Source organism: Camelina sativa, chromosome 11 (assembly GCF_000633955.1).
Source record: "Camelina sativa cultivar DH55 chromosome 11, Cs, whole genome shotgun sequence".
NCBI lineage: Eukaryota > Viridiplantae > Streptophyta > Magnoliopsida > Brassicales > Brassicaceae > Camelina > Camelina sativa.
In genome coordinates, this window is record NC_025695.1 from 24,571,607 (window position 1) to 24,591,290 (window position 19,684).

Consider the following 19,684-nt stretch of genomic DNA (forward strand, 5'->3'; position numbering starts at 1 on the left):
GATGTGAATGAATTGGTTCGTCATGCCTGCTTGACCATGTTTCTCTAGCGAGAGCTAGGTTTGGAAGTGTTTGAGTTTGAGTCGCTTATGCCAAGAGATTGGATTAGCTAAGTTATGATATTCATTGTCTAGGGATAGTTTGCTTGTGCCATGTTAAACACTCTGTAGACTAGGAGACTCTGCCGATATTGATTACTCTCATCCTTAGGACTTCTATCTTTCTGATTGATATTGCATTCCTGAGACCGTTTCTGATCTTGCTGTCTAGTTCATGCTTAGAATCGTTTTTGCTTTTACTTATTCATGTTCGCTTCTTGTCATGAATTTTCGTTTCTAGTTCTGTAATTTATTTCCATTTTACATTCTGATCATTCTAGGATTGTTAGATACAAAAACCACTCTTAGAATTGGCTTGACTTGTGATTGTTTGATTGCATCTTGATTGCTAGTAAAGTTCCCAACAGGATTAACACCTTTAATATTACAACTACATAAAGTTAATTGAACCTGCTAGCAGACATACAAAAATCATAGTTCAGTGTTACATTATATATATTTAAGATGATTAAATTACAAATTTATATATATAACAATTTATGATATTCATTAAATGTGTAAAAATATATTAAAAATATTATATGGCAATGAGTGATTATTAGCGTTTATAATGAAACACATTTAAATTTATATGTGTATTTATTTAATATAATATATAATCACTCACTGCTTTACGGCCTCTACCAATCAATGAAACGTGTTATATTAATCAAAATATACCGTTTAGTGCTTATGCTGCATAATATTAATATTCTACTAATACTATCCGTTGTTCCAAATATCCAATCAAGCTCTGAGTCAATGATATAAGCTTCAAATACTTTTCACTCCTTTTCGTTATAATTTCTCAAATAATATACACAGAATTAATTTCCAAACAACAAACAAAATTAAATAGACACGTATTCACAAAAATTGGACATTTGAAACTTTGATTAATCTCATAATTTAGGCGGACTAATGCGAACACAATTGATACTTTCTCTCTTTTTTTTTCTTTGACTCATGAATCATGACTTATTTTTGTAATGAAATAAAGATATTTAACATAATAATTAAAAAAAAAAACAAAAAAAGAAGAAGAAGAAGAAGAAGTGAAAGCTCCATTTTACAACAGCCATTTAGAGCGAACCACGACATTATCTCATCGCCGATTTTTTTTAACACTTCACAACTCTTCCTCTCATCCTACACGCGCCGCTTATCATCTCTCACGCGCCACCGTCGTGTCACCCATTAAACCTCAAATCCAAAAAAAAAAAAAAAACTCTTTCGTTTTCAACTTTTCCTTTCCCCTTTATCTTTTTTTTTTTCCTTCAGCGTTCTGTCGTTTTCTCCTTTTCCTTTCACATTTAATTTAAGATCTCAAAAAACCCAAAACTCAGAATCAAATCAAAGTCTTTAGGGTTTCTACTAATTTATGAGTAACAAGTGTTTCCGCTGTGTGATGATAAGAGAATCATCATGGGAGGAGTAACTTCATCAATCGCCGCAAAGTTCGCTTTTTTCCCTCCATCCCCACCATCGTACGGGTTTGTACCCGACGTTGACCGGTTGTACATAACCGAAGTGCCTCGCCGTGACGATGTCGATGTGTTGAAGCTAAAGACACGTCGTGGTAACGAGATTGTGGCTGTTTATGTTAAGCATCCTAAAGCTAATGGTACGCTCTTGTATTCACATGGTAACGCTGCTGATTTGGGTCAGATGTTTGAGCTTTTCGTCGAGCTTAGTAATCGTCTCCGAGTTAATCTCATGGGGTAAAGTTTTCATCTTTATCTCTCTTATATCTTGTTAAAGCTTCGATTTTTTTATGATGGGTTTATTGATTGAAGTAGAAAGTTTTGGATTTTACATTTCCAAATTTGACTTATTGGGTCTTCAATTGAATAGAAAGATGTGGTTTTGGAATTGGTGATTAATAATGGTGTTTATATTCTTGAATTGTGACAGTATAATGACAAAATCTTTGTGAAAGTCAGAGATTTTTAGCCATAATTTCTGGGTCTTGTTGACTCCTCAAGGCATTTATTCATGGATGTGAAATTAAGTTTTTTCCCCAAATGTTGAAATAATTTGACTTTTGTGATGCAAGCATATCATTGCAACTGTTTCAGTCATATTTTTAGTAGTTGAAATGCCATAAGCAGATTTTGGACTCTGTTTCACGTAATAGTCTTTACATACGCATGTTATGCGTTTTCTACATCCACTGAATTCTCATGAAGACTTAAAATTGTAATATGTTTGAATAATTTGTTTCATATGTAGAAGTGTTTACTACTCGAAAGCACAAACTTTTCTGCTTGACTTGTCTTCTTGCAGTTATCACGGTTTTGTTTATCCAATGATGAGTAGTTGATCGTTCTTTAATCAGTCCATTGATTTTTCCTTTTTCAGGTATGATTACTCTGGTTATGGTCAGTCTACTGGAAAGGTAGTATCTTTAGCTTGGAACTTTTCAATTCGGAATATCTATATGAAAATTTCCTCGTGATAAGTTAGAGAATTTGTTACTTGATTGTTTCTGATGTGTTTAAATTTGTTACTTGAATCAGGCAAGTGAATGTAATACATATGCTGATATAGATGCATCATATACCTGCCTCAAGGAGCAGTATGGTGTAAAAGATGATCAACTGATATTATACGGTCAGTCTGTTGGTAGTGGACCAACGATTGATCTAGCTTCACGCACGCCTAATTTGAGAGGTGTGGTTTTGCACAGCCCTATTCTCTCTGGGATGAGAGTTTTGTATCCGGTTAAACGTACTTATTGGTTTGATATTTACAAGGTAATTTAGTTAACGATGCAGCCATGTTTTTTCTTGTTTCCATGTACTAATGCTTACACGTCCAATTCATTGCTTCAGAATATCGACAAGATCAGAGCAGTTACCTGTCCTGTCTTAGTAATCCATGTAAGTGTTTTTCAATTTCTTTTATTTCACTATCTTCCTCGATTTTCTCTTTTTGGTGGAATTTAGTTGTCATCTATTGCCTCCACAGATTCTTGCAAGAAATTAAAACTTTTATATTAATAGGACCATTTGATCTGTTGCGTTGAATTTATGAGATACTGTATTAATTTGACTTGCCTCTTGTGGCATCACTTCGTATTAATGTCTTTCACCCGGTAAACATGGATTAGTCAAAGATATCAATATGTTGTGCCATACACAGATCAGTGACATTAGTCTGAATGTGAGTCTCTTGTTTGGTCTGGTAGGGGACAGCAGATGAAGTAGTTGATTGTTCTCACGGAAAACAACTTTGGCAACTTTCAAAAGAGAAGTATGAACCCTTATGGGTATCTGGAGGAGGACACTGCAATCTAGAACTCTATCCAGAGTTCATTAAACATCTGAAGAAATTCGTAATATCGATTTCCAAACCCAAGGGACCAAGAAATGGCTCGACCAAGACTGTAACGATAGACACAACCAAAAACCAGAGCAAGCCTTCTGAGAACGGCCGTTCTGAAACGTTTCAACTCGGCTGCTGCCTTCCGGAAGTTTCTAGAAACAGTGTAGACAGTCAGCTGGAGAAATCTAAGAAGACTAGTAAACCCGAAAAGTCCCGAATGAGTGTTGATAGATTTAGAAGGAAAAAAGGTCTAGTGTGGTGACATAAAACCCGGTCGAACCATCCGCCGAAAACAGGTTATTTGTAACTCCTGTTTCTGTAATCCATGTATTTTGTTTTCTTTCTGCAGCCACTTGATATGTTTCTGCGTAAATTATGACGTGTGTGTTTTGTTTTTTCTCTCAGGTTTGTGTATGTATGTTCTGATAGTAACAGATCAAACTCAAAAGTCTTGATTTCATATTTGGTTGTAACTTTGTCATGGTACAAAAACTGTAATGACTGACTAGTTTGATAAAAAATCCATGCAATCTTCACCAACCAAAATAATTTCTATTTTAGTTTACATTTACTTTTCAGAAACCCAATAAATAACGAACCCAAACCTAACTGAAAAAACGAATATACAGTTGTTTTATAGGTTCCAACATTCATGGATTCAAACTTCTGAGTAAATTGAGCTTTCCTCTGATGGCCGAGATGACTCTGAAAGATCTTGCATTGGCAAATGCAAAAGAGGCTTAGGATTAGGAGGGGCTTTAAGAGAATCCAAACTTCCTTCTATCATCTCTACGACTTTGCTCATTGATGGACGATCTGATGGGGAAAACTGTATACACCATAGACCGACCAAGATCATCTTTTTGGCGATCTCTTCTTCCTCTCGGGTTAGTTCATCGCCAAGAAGTCTTGCATAATCTCCAACTTCAAGATCCTTGTAAATCCAATCCGGAAAGTAAACTGAGCTGCTGTTTGATTCACCATTTTGGACTCTTTCTTTATTCCTTGCTCCAATCATCTCAAGAACCAACATTCCATAACTGTACACATCCGACTTGTGAGATACACTTCCATACATTCTTGAAAACAACTCCGGAGCAATGTATCCTATCGTTCCTCTTGTGTCAAGCAATGACAAGATGCTTTCTTGCTTCTCACAGAGCTTAGCAAGACCAAAGTCAGAAACTTTGGGTCTGAGACTATCATCTAACAACACATTCTGAGGTTTAATGTCGAAATGCACAATCCTCGTTTTGCAGCCGTAGTGCAAGTACTCAATTCCCTTAGCAACACCTAGCGCGATACCATATAGTGTACTCACATTTAAATCCCCAGACTTAGATATGAACTGATCAAGAGAACCATTCTCTAGAAATTCATACACAATCGCTCTTTTGGATCCTTCATCATAGCAGAAACCAAGCAGAGAAACAATATTAACATGAGATGTTTGGCTCATGCTTGCCACTTCGTTAATAAAATCTTCACAGTTTCCCATTGAATCCTTCAAGACTTTCACCGCAACTTTACTACCATCACGTAACTTCCCTTTATATACAGTTCCAAATCCTCCTCTTCCAACAACTTCTGTAAAACTTTTTGTAATTTTCTTGATTTCCTTATAACTATACCGTCTCAGCGTTACTAACATATCAAGGTTCTGATCTCTTAGAGCATTTTTTTTCCTTCTCTCCCATAACAAGAATGCTAGAATCATCACCACAAATAAAGCTAATATTGACCCTGCAACTGAAAAATACAAAATTACAGTTCAAAACTATAATTTATTTGTACAGTCCAAAAACGCTATTCCAAACAATGACTCTAGCCAAACAAGACTAACCTGTACTTATTATTATCAGAATGGAGCTATTCTTGATGTTTGTACCACCAGATGTATAAGATGTAGTACGGCAGCTGATTCTTGATCCTGACACGTTTTTGCAGCAAACCTGTATGGAAAGTTGGAAGCCACAGCTTCCACCTGAGGATAAACATTCTTGACAAAATATCTCATTTATCATCTTCAACTTCACCTCAAATCCTTTTCTCAAAACATTTTCCAAATTGGTTAAATTCGGAGTTTCTTCCTCTGAAACGAAACTCGTAGGGACCGTGACAGTGAAACTTTCATCACAAAGTTTATGATATGTAGAGTTTTGAATCAAAGAGCCAAGACCTGTCACTGCCACTGGACATGTGAAATTCCCAGGGAAATGACGACGTGGGTCACAAGCGTAGAACACGGTGAGGGGTTTATAAGATGGTAAAATCTGGAAGAGATCTGAAGGTAAAGGTGTGGAGGAGAATGAAGCAGAGCAGAAAGAACCTGAGAAATCTTGTCTTGAAAGTCTAAGAATGTTGGATTTGTTGTCCATATTGAGGACAGTGTAGTTGTAGCCTGAGATCATAAGAGAGGTTGTGTTGAACCTTTTGTTGCAGGTAAGTTCAAGAGAAGGGTTACCGCAATACGCATTGCGATTTTGTCCCGTGAAAGGGAAACCAGCGGTGATATTGCCACACTGAAACGGAGTTCCACATAACCCACTTGGGTCTTGTTTACTTAGAGCACAAGGAAGATGATAAAACAAGAAAAACAAGATCACACAGAACCCAGTTGTTGGAGATCCCATGAGGTGTGAGGATAGTTTTTGCTGTGATTTAGAAACCAAAAATAAGGAAACAAAGTGAATTTAAAGAGCTGCCTTTAGTTGACTTTGAAATAAGATGGGAGAGGCGTAAGGAATTGAATTTGTTGACTTTTCTTACAGCTGTTGAAGATGATTTGTTTGAAACTAAGGACAGGTGCATGGATATTATTCTGAATCCTCCTCTGATGAACAACTTGATTTTTACATATCTTGTTTCTTCTGTTCTGTCTTAGTCTCAAGCTTTTCTATTTAGCTTATCATTTCAAACACGTGTACATTCCAAAAATAAGTCACACAAACCATTTGAAGTCATCGGTTATTACAAAAACCAATTAAAAAAAAAAAAACTTTCTTATCCAGGATTAATTTTGTTATACGAACTTCATCACACGAGATTTTTTGCCAAGGCAATTTCGAGAAGGATATCGACCAAACAAAACCAACTCAGTGTTCGCCTCGTCAACAAGTCACTTTTCACGGACAATGCCGCTCGCATCGGCCTCACTGATCACAGCAACTCCGACACTTTGTTTTCTTTTTTGTTCTTTAACCCGAATCAGAGATCTTTTTTTTCAATCTGTGCTAATGATCACATTGTCAGCTTCCACATACCTATTATGATCATCTCATTTCAAAACTGTTATTTGCTATGACTCATCTTGGTTTACGTCAATATTTATTGGTATTATTGTTACTAAGATTGATATATCATGGTTTTTACGATTTTTAACCATGATATAAATGTGCTTTTTGAGTATTTTGATTTGCTTTTTATGTTGTTTTTGAGTCTTTGTAGGATTAGGTATCTATTAGAACGGATGGAGCATAATGGAGTAAAATATAAGGATTTAGTGCACATTCGAGCATTGAGGCTAAGCTGTGAAGTTTGGATCCGAGTTTAGAGAGTTGCATCGACCGATGTAGGTGTTGGCATCGATTGATGCATTGTTCACAACAAGACAAGACCGAGTTTCTCTTCTGAAGTTTTGCAAAGCTACCCTAAAATTTTCCCTAATTGCATTATTAAGTCCTGACATGTTTTAAAAGATATAAATAAGATTTTAAGGTTTTAGAAATTCTTAAGTTTTATTTTCTGCAAACTTTTGAGAGAGAGACCCAGAAAACTTTTGGAGAGACAAGTCAGAACTCAACCATGTTGAGAAAGTTTTCAAACTCCCTTACTTTTCTATGCAATTCCATATCTAAATTTGTAAAACTTTAATTATGTTTTTGTATTGCAATTTAAATATAACATATTATGTTTAGCATAATTGAAAGATTATTAAGTTTATTGTGTGCATTTGCAAGGCTGTTAGTATCATTAGGGTATTACAATTTGGGCATATCAAAGATGATTTCAACGGAATATCTTTGGATGATTAAATCACCAAACCTACGCATTTTGACATCTTTCACCGAGTTAATTGGGATGCAAAAAAGGCAACCTAAGCTCCATATTTGTGGACAAAATCGCCGAGTTTCTTTCTATAGTAGTCTTTTCGGCACCCGCAACTAGACATATTCTACGTCGTCTAACAAGTTTGCATTCATATGCACGATCCAAGTGAAGCACAATTTTTCTAATTGAGTTTACAATATTTTTGTAAAGAACAATTTTCTTGTCATCTACCATGGTGCTATATGACATATGCGTAATGAAACTTAGTCATTGTCAAGAACTATGAATAATCCAAGAAATTTGGAGTTCACATAATTTTTTTATCCGCATAACATGGAGAGTAAGACGTGTAACTTGGGGACCAAGTATTGGGGCTATCAAAAAGTTTGTCTTTATAGTAAACTAGAAAGTTACCCACGCCATACGTGGGTTATAATCAAATATTTTAGATGTAAAATAAAATTTCATTAAATTATATATGAAATGTATATGATATTATTTATATATGCATTAAAAATAATTTAAATACATACATTTATAAGGTTATGATTATGAAGTGTGCTAAAAGAAGAAATTTTTTCACATATTGCATTAAAATAAGTTTTGGTTTTAAATTTAGCAAATTATTTCTAAAATTCTAAAAATACTAAATAGCATCATGCTTTAATCTTATGCTATGAATATTAAACCAATATCTTCAAAATTATACCCTAAATGTAAAATATAAAATTCAAACAAAAACAAATATAGATAACCATTAGAAATAGTGTAAGCTTTTTTCGGCATAATGATGGATGTAGTAAGGGTTACAGGGAAATAGACATGAGGTATGATTGGTAACTCAAACAATACCAATGCGATTTAAAAGTAGTTTTGCTTTTGTACAGATTAATCTACTTGTTAATTTATACCACTTTTAACAATTGACATATGTCTATGATGAAAGTATTGAGGTTACAATATGTGTATATATATATATATTAAATATTTTACAATAGGTCTCTGTAATATTTTTCTGTGTAATGTGAAAGGATGTTGTAAAGTTTGGGAAGTGATTCCAAAGAGGCATAAAGAAGTATGTGATCTTTTGACCATGTATATATGCATTGCACGGTAAAATTATGCTCAATCTTTTTATCAATATGCAAAGTTAAATATTTGTTTGTAATGGGGATAAAGAATTTTTAAAAACGAAAAACAAAGCAAATTTACAAAACAAAAACTTAGAAATATATTATAGTTGAAGATCAGAAGACTTAAGAGGAGAAATCTAAGGGACTTACAACTATAATATTATGAGTGAATGTTCAAAGCTAAAGATATTATGATTTAGGAGTCAAGCATTAGGCTCATCTTCATCACTTAAGACTTCCAAGTATAATTTGAAAGTTATAAAACCACATTACAAAACAATTCAAAACTTTAAATCATGACTATCATAAAACAAAATCCTTTGAAAGAGGCTAATAAATATTGCCAAGACTCTGATACCAAGAAAAGAAAATACATTGACATGGCTTTGTAAACGATTTCTTAAAATAGTCATAGAGAAATTAATATGTTAATCATCATACTGCAAAACATCATGTTTTTTTAAAAAACTTCATAAGAAAAGGTAAAAATAAAAATACCATGAGAAATAATGGGAAAAGAAAGACATATAGTGAGTGATCGTTTTCTTCATTATTAGTTATGTGAGCATTGGATCTTATATAATATACTAAACATTGTTTGAAGTTTGTAAGGAATTCTATTGACACATGCATTATTCTGAGTAATCACATTCATGGCAATAAATATAGTTATAAAGCATATTAATTGTAATTAATTTGGTCATATGCATTATTGCGACATGAACAATTTGAACCCTGTTTTAGAAATCTCTAGGCACTAGTCAGGCGGTCGGGGTGGGCCTAGCTCCTACCAAGAAAATCGGAGATTATACGAGGATTAATCGGGGACTAGTTTTAGAGTTATTTTATTGAATTAGTAATAAAATTAAAATATATTGTACTAAATATTTGTATAATTCTGTTTATGTTAAAAGAAAAATATAAAACTATAGTATTGTCTTTAAAATTATGATTTTTATTAAAAGTTTATACAGTAGTTATTGTAAAACATCATAAACTCTTAATTTAAATGTCGAAATAACAAAATATATATGTCTGATTTATATTTAGTTCCAAAAATAATCGGTATATCACAAAATTAAGCGGAAAATAATCGGATTAGACAGGCATAATAGGACAATTGATGCTAGGCGGGGAGTAGTCATTAATCGAGGCGAAGATGGTGGGCCTAGCGATTTACGGGGCGTAGTCGGTGCTAGGCGGGGATTTTTAAAACACAAAAGAAAACGTCTACCTGTAATGTCATAAAGATAATTGATTGAGAGAAGTAAATGTAATCTAAAGAAATTGAACAAATAAAATGTCCCAAACTAAAAAAATGTGTGTAGACAATTCAGTTTTAGATTAGCAATAATGTGTCTTTTAATTTCATTAATATTGGAAAAATGACTCATGTTAAAAAAAAGATTTGTGCCAAATGACAATTTCTCACAACTCTACTTTATTATAGTTTAGTATATAGTAAATATTGACATGTGAAACCGATAGAAATAGTTAAGTAATAAAGTTACGGTTGTGATAAAAAAAGAAGTGAAAAATTTATAAATCGTAAAAATAAAATTAAATAAATATATTTTTGTAAAATAGATTACTTTTTCTTTAACAAAAGTAAACTATAGAGATTTTTACTATGAAATAATACTTAATTAAAAACCAAAAATAATTAAAGATTTGGTAGACGAAGAGCAAAGAAATTTAAAGGAACATTTGTGAGGAATTTACAAATCATATAAATTAAATTAGACAGACATATATTCTTACAAAACGATTTTTTTTCTACAAAAGTAAACTATATAAATTCTTGTTATAAAATAATATTAAATAATACAAAGCAAAAACAATTAAAGATTTTGTAGTGGAAGATAAAAGAAATGAATACTATTCTAAATAAATAAATTTAAAAGATCAAACTTTAAATGAATGTAAAAATACACATGTTGCAAAAATAGAGCCAAATGTCGCATCGATAGGCAAAGTTAAAAAAAAACTTTGTCATATTATATAGGACTAGTTTAAATTATTATTATTTTTAAAAAAATAAAAAAACAGGTCGGGTTGTTTCTAAAAAGAAGTTGCTTTACCACATGAATGCCTAAAAGAAAAAAATATAGAGATTCTGAAATATAAGAAAAGAACAAAACCTAACATGTTCAACTTATTAAATCATAATAATTCATTTTTTTCATGATGTAGTAATATTAACACAACCAACAAACACGACAACCTGAAGTAAAAATAAAGCATGGTTCAAGGCTCGACCCATAGGCCAAGCAAGTGAAGCCAATGATTAGGGCATCGATTTTTTTGGAGCATATTTTAGACCAAAAGTTTTAGGTCTTTCATGTAGGGAAAAAATTATAAGTTCAGTTATTATTAGATTTTATTTATAAGTTCGAAAAAAATTAGAAGTTCAAGTTTTATATAAGAAAACAGTATATTATTCATGTAATATATCCAATTTACGGATGAAATTTTATTAGGTTTATGTAAAAACCTATTTCATATTTTGAATTGTTGGTGAATGAGCATTAGATTAATGTTAATTAATCTTGTTGTTACTGAGATTTAAAGTAAAGTTCAATTTAGGAAAACAAATATGTAAGTCTTAAAAAAAATTTCATATTTGAAAAGTTCTAAAGCAATAATGAGTTATTAGGCAATATGATATTTATTTTTGTACAAATGTTTAAATCAACTTGAAAACATTGAAAAGACAAAAAAAAAAGTGAGAAAGCAAAGCGAACTACAATATGGAAATTATTTTTTATATTACTATTTTATAATTTTATTTACAAAGGGTTTTTAAAAAAACATTGCCGTATGACATCCAAAATTGTCAGACCGGCCCATGGAGAGTGTAAAAGACATACATAAACACTCTAATGAATAAATAAATTTGTCAAACATTTTCACATAATTTTTTTTTTCGTAGTATTAATGTGAACAACAAACATGATAACATGCAAAAAAATTTAAAAATTATTCAAGAATACCTATTGAAATTTGGAAAGATATATAAAAATAGGGAAAATCACAATTTAAACCTTCAAAGTGTCATTGAGTAGCAATTTAAACTTTGAGTTATTTTCACTAACATTATAAACCTTTAAAATTATTTGACTAACACTTTAAACTTTAAAACGAACTTTCCTGTTTGTACCGCCACGAAAGATGACAGAACAATAATATCCGTCAACGTGAAATAGCTAAGCTATGCTGGTTTGATTTAAATACTTATTTAATTTAACTATTTATGATGATTGATAAATATTAATTATTTATTTATGATGATTGATAAAAATTAATTATTTATGATGATAGATAAAAAAATAAAAATACATCAAAGCGAAAAAAATGAAGAATATGGGTTAAAACAATTGACAAATGTAAAATTGAAGACGACAATATATTTTTAGAAGATTCATTTGTTTCCAATGAGAAGTCAATCGATTTGAATAAGAATCCAGTGGATATGCATTTATTAAAAAGATTAATAATGTGAAGAGTGACGTCGTAAATTTTTTGTCTGCAATGAAGATGAACACAAATTTATTTTTTGATCTTTTAATTTATTTATAAAAACTAAAACTAATTTAAATTTAAATTAAACTAACATAGTTTAACTATTTCGCATTGACAAATATTATTATTTTGTTATTTTTATGGCGGTACAAAAATGAAAGTTAGTTTTAAGGTTTAAAGTGTTAGTAAAATCATTTTAAGGTTCAAAGTGTTAGTAAACCTCATTTTAAAGGTTTATAGTGTTAGTGAAATTCTCTCGATGTTTAAAGTGCTATCCAGTGACACTTTGAAGGTGTAACATCCGCGAACCAAAAAGTGGAATTTAGGGTTGGGTGTTGATCGACACCAAGAGTGTGTCGATCGACACCAGCTTTTCTGGTTCGACTAGATTGTTTTAATTCGCGGTTTTGGATTGGTTTGGATTAATTGGTTTGTCTAAACCGACTATATAAGGGGATAAACGACCCAGGTCGAGGGTTTTAGATGTTTTGTCGCCGTTTGCAAGAGAAAAGAGAGAAAAGAGAGAGTTTGTATTCTTGAGAGATTTTGGCTTGTTCTTGGTGGTTTTGGGTGAGATCTGTTACTGTGGGAAGGAGTGTGGCTGCTGGGAACGAAGGAGAAGCTTCTTAAGGTATTGTTCCACCGTTTCTCAATCAAATTTTCCTGCAAAAGAGGTGAGTGCATGACCATGGCTTATCTAAGTCTGAGAATCCTTTGTTTGCTTGATTTGTTGTGTTTTGTGGTGTTGTTCTTGTTTGTGGTGGTTGTGTTATGGTTCTTATAGGTTCCTAAAGCTTTTGGGTGAGTTTGGGGCGGATTGGAGACGATTGGAAACGGAGATCTGATGATCGGCTTCGAGCAGAACGTGTCTGCGGGGTCGGTGTCGATAGACACCAAGTCGACACCCACTTGGTGTCGGTCGACACCATGTGGTGGCCAGTGTCGATCGACACCATGTGGTGGCCAGTGTCGATCAACACCTCTCTGGTGTCGGTCGACACCAACTTGTGTGTTGCGGTTTTTCCTGGTTTGTTGTGTTGTTTGTTTTTTGTTAAACATTGGAATCTCAGTTGCTTGTATGTATAGCCCAGTAGATGGGAGGATTGCCTCATGTGATAATACTTACGCATCTCAATTGTTATTTGTGGTGTGCAGGTATGTGACGTGGAATCATGACGATGAGGAGGAGGATGATCTAGGGTCTCGTTTGTGTGATGTTGGTTATGTTATTGGAACCTTGTGTAGAGATATGCTAGGTTGATGGATAGAATGGTTAGGGAGGTTATTGTGTTGATGATGTATGGGTTTTTGTATTATTGGTATGTTTCCGCTGTGATTATGGTATTTGCTGGTTTAATGAGGTATTGTGGTTTGATTGCTTTAATTAAGTAGTATGGGATGCTTAGTTATATATATTATTATTATTAAAAAAAATGGGTCAGGTTGTTTCAGAAGGTTTAAAATGTGATTTTCCCATTATGATATAATTCTTCATAGGAACCTAATGACTGAAATTAAATAATCATTACTGAAAATTTATGTTAAAAGGAGAGTAATTAGAAATTGAATTCTAATTTTATGGAAAACGGAATGAATTCTATTTTTATGGAAAAAGAATTGGTAAGATCTAATGAAGAATAAATGCCAGAAACTAAGCAGGAATGGAAACCCAAAATTTAAAATTTGAGCCAAAAATTTATAAATTGATAAGAGAATTTTGAGAACACATAAACATCTCACAATCTAACATAATCTAGAATCCTTTCTTGCCCATAAATCATTTATAAGATTGAAATTCATAAATCAATTTTTTACATAATTTAGAATCTGTTCTTGCCCCTGAATCATACATAAGATTAAAACTTATATTTATCATTTCAAAATAAACTATCATCAATTTTTCCTATGATGAAACTACAAACTGATAAATGGTGGTTTTTAGATCAGCAGAGACCTACAAATGGTTTTTACTAGAAAAGGAAAAAAAAGAAATGTTAAGAGTATTTTTTTTTTATAGACCAATATAGGTGCAAAGTACAAATGAATTTAGTTGATTAAGTCCAAATAATAAAATAAGACAGGTATTAGATAAATAACATGCCAAGTGTCACCTCCTTAGCAAAACTTTCTCACAAGATTCGTAGACCGATTGTGGGCTATCAAAAATTTGGTCTGTATAGTGAATCCATGAAATTTTAATGAAAAAACGTAGAAAACAAGACCTATGAAAATTCTTAGAAAACAAGATATAGGATAGGTCTCAATATTATTTTAGCATATTTCCATATATTAGTACTATATTTTCTTTGTGTTAGATGTAGATTTGGAAAGTTTACGTTGGGTAGTGTTAGCAATATGTTAAAGTTAATTAGTATATATATATATGCATGTCAAGCATCCTGAATCAAACACAATAATATTATAGAACAACTCAAGTTATATTCCATTCTACGATATTTGTTACCACTCGGTGCCCACTCGTTTGGTTAAATATGTCTAACGTAGATTATATTTTTAATTTCCAGGATCTGCAAGTAAACACTTATCCATCAAGACAAGACATTCAAAGTGAACATCAATCAACTAGGTAAACTTATGCTTTTCAATTTATGGAACATATGGTTATTACTTTTCCCTTAAATCTAGTAAGATTTTTTTTTAAAACTCTTATTTCCTTTTGTAGGATGATTTCCATTGAGGGGATGGGTGTTCTTGAAGCGATCAGTTACATCAAGGACCAAATAAACATTGTCCAGAAAGAAATCGATAGCTTAGGCCACAGAGAAGCAAAATTGCCAATCACTATGTCTTTGCTCAATGAGGAGAAATCCAAGCTGCAACAAGAGCTCGAGTGTCAGGAAAACGTGGCTAGAAAATTTTGCAAGGAGATAGGACCTGACCCAGCAATTGTCTAGCGATATATTTCTTCCAATGCCCTAGCAATGCTCAAGCCATACATACTTCCTCCTCCCTTCCCTGCTGATGTTCCTCAATCTCCTTGCGAATCGGAATTTTGTAGATTGAGTATATAATTTAGTCTTCTTATCCTTTATTTTGGTTTATTATTGTTTTCAAACAATTTATTTTATATTCAATTAGTTTTGGAATGGAATTAAATAAAATGTTACTCCAAATCCTTCCAATAAAATAAAATCATTTTACTGTTTACCACCTAAGTTTTAAAACCGTCCATCATCATCATGGACAATATGCCTATAAATGTCAAATATATATGATTTGTGTTACAAATGCCAAATATATAAAGTGATACATTTTGGTGCTAAACAGAAATATAGATTCTCCCAACAGTCATGGAATCATACTTCGGAGTAAATTGAGCTTTCGTCTGATGGCTGTGAAGATTCTGCAATATTTTGCATTATTGGCATATGCAAAAGAGGCTTAGGAGGAGGATTAAGAGAATCCAAACTTCCTTCCATCATCTCTACGACTTTGTTCATTGATGGACGATCAGATGGGCAAAACTGAATACACCATAGACCCACCAAGATCATCTTTTTGGCAATATCTTCTTCCTCTCGGGTTAGTCCATCACCATGAAGCTTTACGTCATCTCCATTTTCAAGATCCTTGTAGATCCAATCCGGAAAGTAAGCTGAGCTGTTGTTCGAGTTAGCATTTTCGACTCTTTCTTTGTTCCTTGCTCCTATCATCTCAAGAACCAACATTCCATAGCTGTACACATCTGACTTGTGAGATACATTCCCATACATTCTTGAAAACAGTTCTGGAGTAATGTATCCTACAGTTCCTCTCGTGTCAAGCAATGACAAGATGCTTTCTTGCTTCTCACAGAGCTTAGCAAGGCCAAAATCAGCAACTTTGGGTCTGAGGTTTTCATCTAACAGTACATTCTGTGGTTTGATGTCAAAATGCACAATCCTTGTTTTGCAGCCATAGTGCAAGTACTCAAGTCCCCGAGCAACGCCTAGCGCGATCCCATAAAGTGTACTGACATCAAGATTCAACGACTGATCAAGAGAACCATTCTCTAGAAATTCATATACAATCGCTCTTTTGGATCCTTCGTAGCAGAAACCAAGCAGAGAAACAATGTTAACATGAGATGTTTGGCTCATGCTTGCGACTTCGTTGATGAAATCTTTACAATTTCCATTTGAATCCTTCAAGACCTTCACTGCAACTTTACTACCATCGCGTAACTTCCCTTTATATACAGTTCCAAACCCTCCTCGTCCAACAACTTCTGTAAATGATTTTGTAATTTTCTTGATTTCCTTATAACTACACCGTCTCAGGGTTGCTAACATATTAAGGTTCTGATCTCTTAGAGCATTTGCTTTTTTTTTTCCTCCAGATCAAGAATGCGATAACCATCACCAAAACTATAAATACATTTGGCCCTACAACTGGAAAAAAAACACAATAATGAAGTTAGTTATAGTCCCCTCGAATGTTCCATATATACAAGAAACGGTAAATTCTAACCTTTTGCAATTGTTATTAGCATGGAGCGTGTACTTGGAATCATATCTGTAACATTATATTGCAGACAAAAATATTAGTAACGCTTATGATATATTGACTATTGATCAGGTGATGAGATTTAAATTTTAGAAAACATTACCATGAAAGAAGTTTGTATTGCTGCAACTCAGCGTTCCTGAAACGTATTTGCAGCAATATCCGGAAAGATAGCTGCAACTTGCAGTAGAGGATAAACATTCTGGTGGACAATCCATCTCATCCATCTTAAGCTTAACTTCAAATCCATTTCTAAGAACACTCTCTAAATGAGTCAAATCCAAAACTTCCTCCTCTGGGAAAAAACTTGTAGGAACTGTCACACTGAAACTCTCATCACAAAGTTTGCGATATGTAGAGTTTTGAATAACCGAGCCAAGACCTTTGATTTGACATGTGAAATTGCCAAGGAAATGGCGACGAGGGTCACAAGCGTAAAACACATCAAGGCTTTTGTAAGATGGTAAAATCTGGAAGAGATCTAAAGGTAAAGGTGGGGTGGAGAATGAAGCAGAGCAAAAAGGACCTGAGAAATCTTGTCTTGAAAGTCTAAGAATGTTGGATTTGTTGTCTATATTGAGGACAGTGTAGTTGTAGCCTGGGGGGTAAGAGAGGTTGTGTTTGAGCTTTTGTTGCAGTTTAGTTTCAGAGAAGGGTGACCGCAATTCTCTTGACGAATTTCTCCCGAGAATGGGAAACCAGCTGTGATGTTTCCACACTGAAACAGATCATTACACGACCAAGGATCCTGTTGGCTTAAAGCACAAGGAAGATAATAAAACAAGAATAAGAAGATCAGACTGAACCTAGTTGTTTGAGATCCCATGGAGGACGGAGAATCCATGAGGTGTGAGAATAATTTTGCCAAAAAAAACAAAAAAAAACACACACACAAAGTAAGGCCACAGAGAAAGGGGAGACTTTAAAAGAAAGGGGAGACTTTAGTTGACTTGATAAAGTGTATAGACTTTCCTTAGGACACGTGTATAGACCTTAACCATATATTTTTTTTTTTTTTTGTGCAACGACCTTAACCATATCTGTGTTACCTATGTTCTGTAATATTTATAAATGAAGGTAAAAAACACACAATATTATACTTTAATCAAGAATATATAAGAAAATCTCCTTAATCATTTATAATAAACTTTATAAAGGGTAGTTTATTACATTAGAATGCCGATAGAAATATATGTTCCCAAGAAAGAACTAATAACAGTTATTGAGCGTAAAAATCTAAAATAATAATTTATATAATTTGGATAATTTATAAAAAAACGAAAATACACTAATAATTTTCAAAAAATTGAATCACCAATCAAAATAAGAAATATAAGATTTGAAATCTAATTTATCATATTAATTTGTTTTTAATTATTATAATTCATCTCTCATTTTTATATGATTCCATTTTTTCGAAACTAATAAATCATCCTATCATATTTATAATTAAAAAATATTAAGTGTTTCATCGATAAAGAAAAAATTGCAACTGGTCAAAACTCCAATTGAGTAATATATTTTAATTTAACTAAACATATATTCAATAAAAGTCTCGACGAGCAACGAGTCAGAATTTGAATAGAAATATTCAAATTCAAACATTTCTTTTATTGAAATAAATAATTTATACTCTTTCCATTTCATAATATAGGATATTTTAGAGAAGATTTTTTGTTTCATAATATAGGATTTTTTCAAGTTTTATGCAGTTTTTAGATTAATTTAATAATTTCTATTATGTAGTATTGTTTCTGATTGGTTGAAATTTTAAAAAGTAAACACTTCTTAATATACCTGCTTTTGGTTACAACATCTTATATTTTAAAACGGATAGAGTATAATATAATAAAATTTAAAAATATTTTTATTTCAAACATTTTTAAATGGTTTAACTTAAAAATTTAAAATAATATGATAAATATTTAATTAATCAAAAGAGTAAATATTATAAATACTCTAATTTATTTTTCTAAACAAATATATTTAAAATATTTATAGCAGACCACGAGTTAAATATTTATATCACACTCAAGAATCTTGTTGGCTTAAAGCACAAGGAAGATAATAAAACAAGAATAAGAACATCAGACTGAACCTATTGTTTGAGATCCCATGGAGGACAGAGAATCCATGAGGTGTGAGAATAATTTTGCCAAAAAGAAAAACACACACAGAAAGTAAGTAAGGCCACAGAGAAAGGGGAGACTTTAGTTTACTTGAGGTGGAGAGACTTTTCTTAGGACAGCTGTATAGACCTTAACCATATCTTTGTTACCTTTGTTTTGTAACATTAATAAACGAAAGAAGTTTTATAAATAACACAGGTGTAATAGACCTTAGGACAGGTGTATAGACCTTAACCATATCTTTGTTACCTTTGTTTTGTAACATTAATAAGCGAAAGAAGTTTTATAAATAACACAAAGGGAGAGTTACTCTAATATTACTAAAATATTTCTTTATTACTTGTTTGATACAAAATTTTAGGTAATTACTAGAATAATTTATGTACTCTTAGTATTCCTGAAACTAATACCAACAAAAAAGGCAATTACGGATAATGCCATTAAAGGAAAAAAAAAACATTGGGATCCGAGAGAAAGTGTACCAATTATTTGATGGTACGAAACTCTGGTAGATAGAGATGGTAGGTATTGTTAGTATCTTAAGATAGTAGAGTGAAGAGGTACGTTAGATATAATTGGTATACTTAGTTGTAGTGATGGTACACTTATGTTAATGGTAGATTAATTAGGTAGATATATGAGTGCGTTAGATTAAGTTAGTAGAATAATTGCCTTTGATGATAGACTTATTTTTTGATCGTTTAGATTGATAGAATTAAAAGGTGGGGAAGATATTTATGGTAGACTAATGACCCGTTGCAACAGATTTATTTGACAAACTTAGTCCTTAACAGATATTTTTGGTATACTTACTTTGTTTTTTGAAATAGTTTTAGTAGTGTAATGGTAGACTTATAATTTCTGGTAGATTATGTAGGCAATTGTGACAGCTGTAAGTCTTACCAGAATAATATGAATTTG

At 32.4% G+C, this 19,684-nt stretch overlaps 3 protein-coding genes across 4 annotated transcripts; 1 reads left to right on the top strand and 2 right to left on the bottom strand.

Moving 5' to 3' along the window:
• On the top strand, nt 1,197–3,976 carry LOC104724170 (protein ABHD17B). 2 transcript variants are annotated; one of them, XM_010442618.2, is made up of 6 exons: nt 1,197–1,817; nt 2,458–2,494; nt 2,616–2,852; nt 2,931–2,978; nt 3,287–3,719; nt 3,829–3,976. In XM_010442618.2, the coding sequence occupies exons 1-5, from the start codon at nt 1,522–1,524 to the stop codon at nt 3,683–3,685; spliced, it is 1,017 nt and encodes a 338-aa protein (XP_010440920.1). In that variant the 5' UTR covers nt 1,197–1,521; the 3' UTR covers nt 3,686–3,719; nt 3,829–3,976. The 2 variants fall into 2 exon arrangements, with proteins under 2 accessions (XP_010440920.1, XP_010440919.1); XM_010442617.2 differs by having other exon boundaries at nt 3,287–3,909.
• Nucleotides 4,054–6,098, bottom strand: LOC104724171 (LEAF RUST 10 DISEASE-RESISTANCE LOCUS RECEPTOR-LIKE PROTEIN KINASE-like 2.3). Its single transcript, XM_010442619.1, has 2 exons — nt 5,267–6,098; nt 4,054–5,172 (listed from the first exon to the last, which is right to left on the bottom strand). The coding sequence occupies exons 1-2, from the start codon at nt 6,054–6,056 to the stop codon at nt 4,082–4,084; spliced, it is 1,881 nt and encodes a 626-aa protein (XP_010440921.1). The 5' UTR covers nt 6,057–6,098; the 3' UTR covers nt 4,054–4,081.
• On the bottom strand, nt 15,321–17,510 carry LOC104724172 (LEAF RUST 10 DISEASE-RESISTANCE LOCUS RECEPTOR-LIKE PROTEIN KINASE-like 2.2). The gene is given in 5 exon segments (XM_010442620.2): nt 15,321–16,459; nt 16,461–16,519; nt 16,599–16,643; nt 16,738–17,238; nt 17,241–17,510. Coding segments are annotated over 5 exon segments (1,857 nt in total). The 5' UTR covers nt 17,479–17,510; the 3' UTR covers nt 15,321–15,445.

Excerpts from the sequence above, each read along its gene's own strand:
- LOC104724170 (XM_010442618.2), top strand. The coding sequence starts at position 1,522 with ATGGGAGGAGTAACTTCATCAATCGCCGCAAAGTTCGCTTTTTTCCCT. Across the intron at positions 2,853-2,930 it reads ATTGGTTTGATATTTACAAG|AATATCGACAAGATCAGAGC; the intron begins GTAATTTAGTTA and ends TCATTGCTTCAG. Across the intron at positions 2,979-3,286 it reads GTCCTGTCTTAGTAATCCAT|GGGACAGCAGATGAAGTAGT; the intron begins GTAAGTGTTTTT and ends TTGGTCTGGTAG.
- LOC104724171 (XM_010442619.1), bottom strand. The coding sequence starts at position 6,056 with ATGGGATCTCCAACAACTGGGTTCTGTGTGATCTTGTTTTTCTTGTTT. Across the intron at positions 5,173-5,266 it reads TCTGATAATAATAAGTACAG|TTGCAGGGTCAATATTAGCT; the intron begins GTTAGTCTTGTT and ends TGTATTTTTCAG.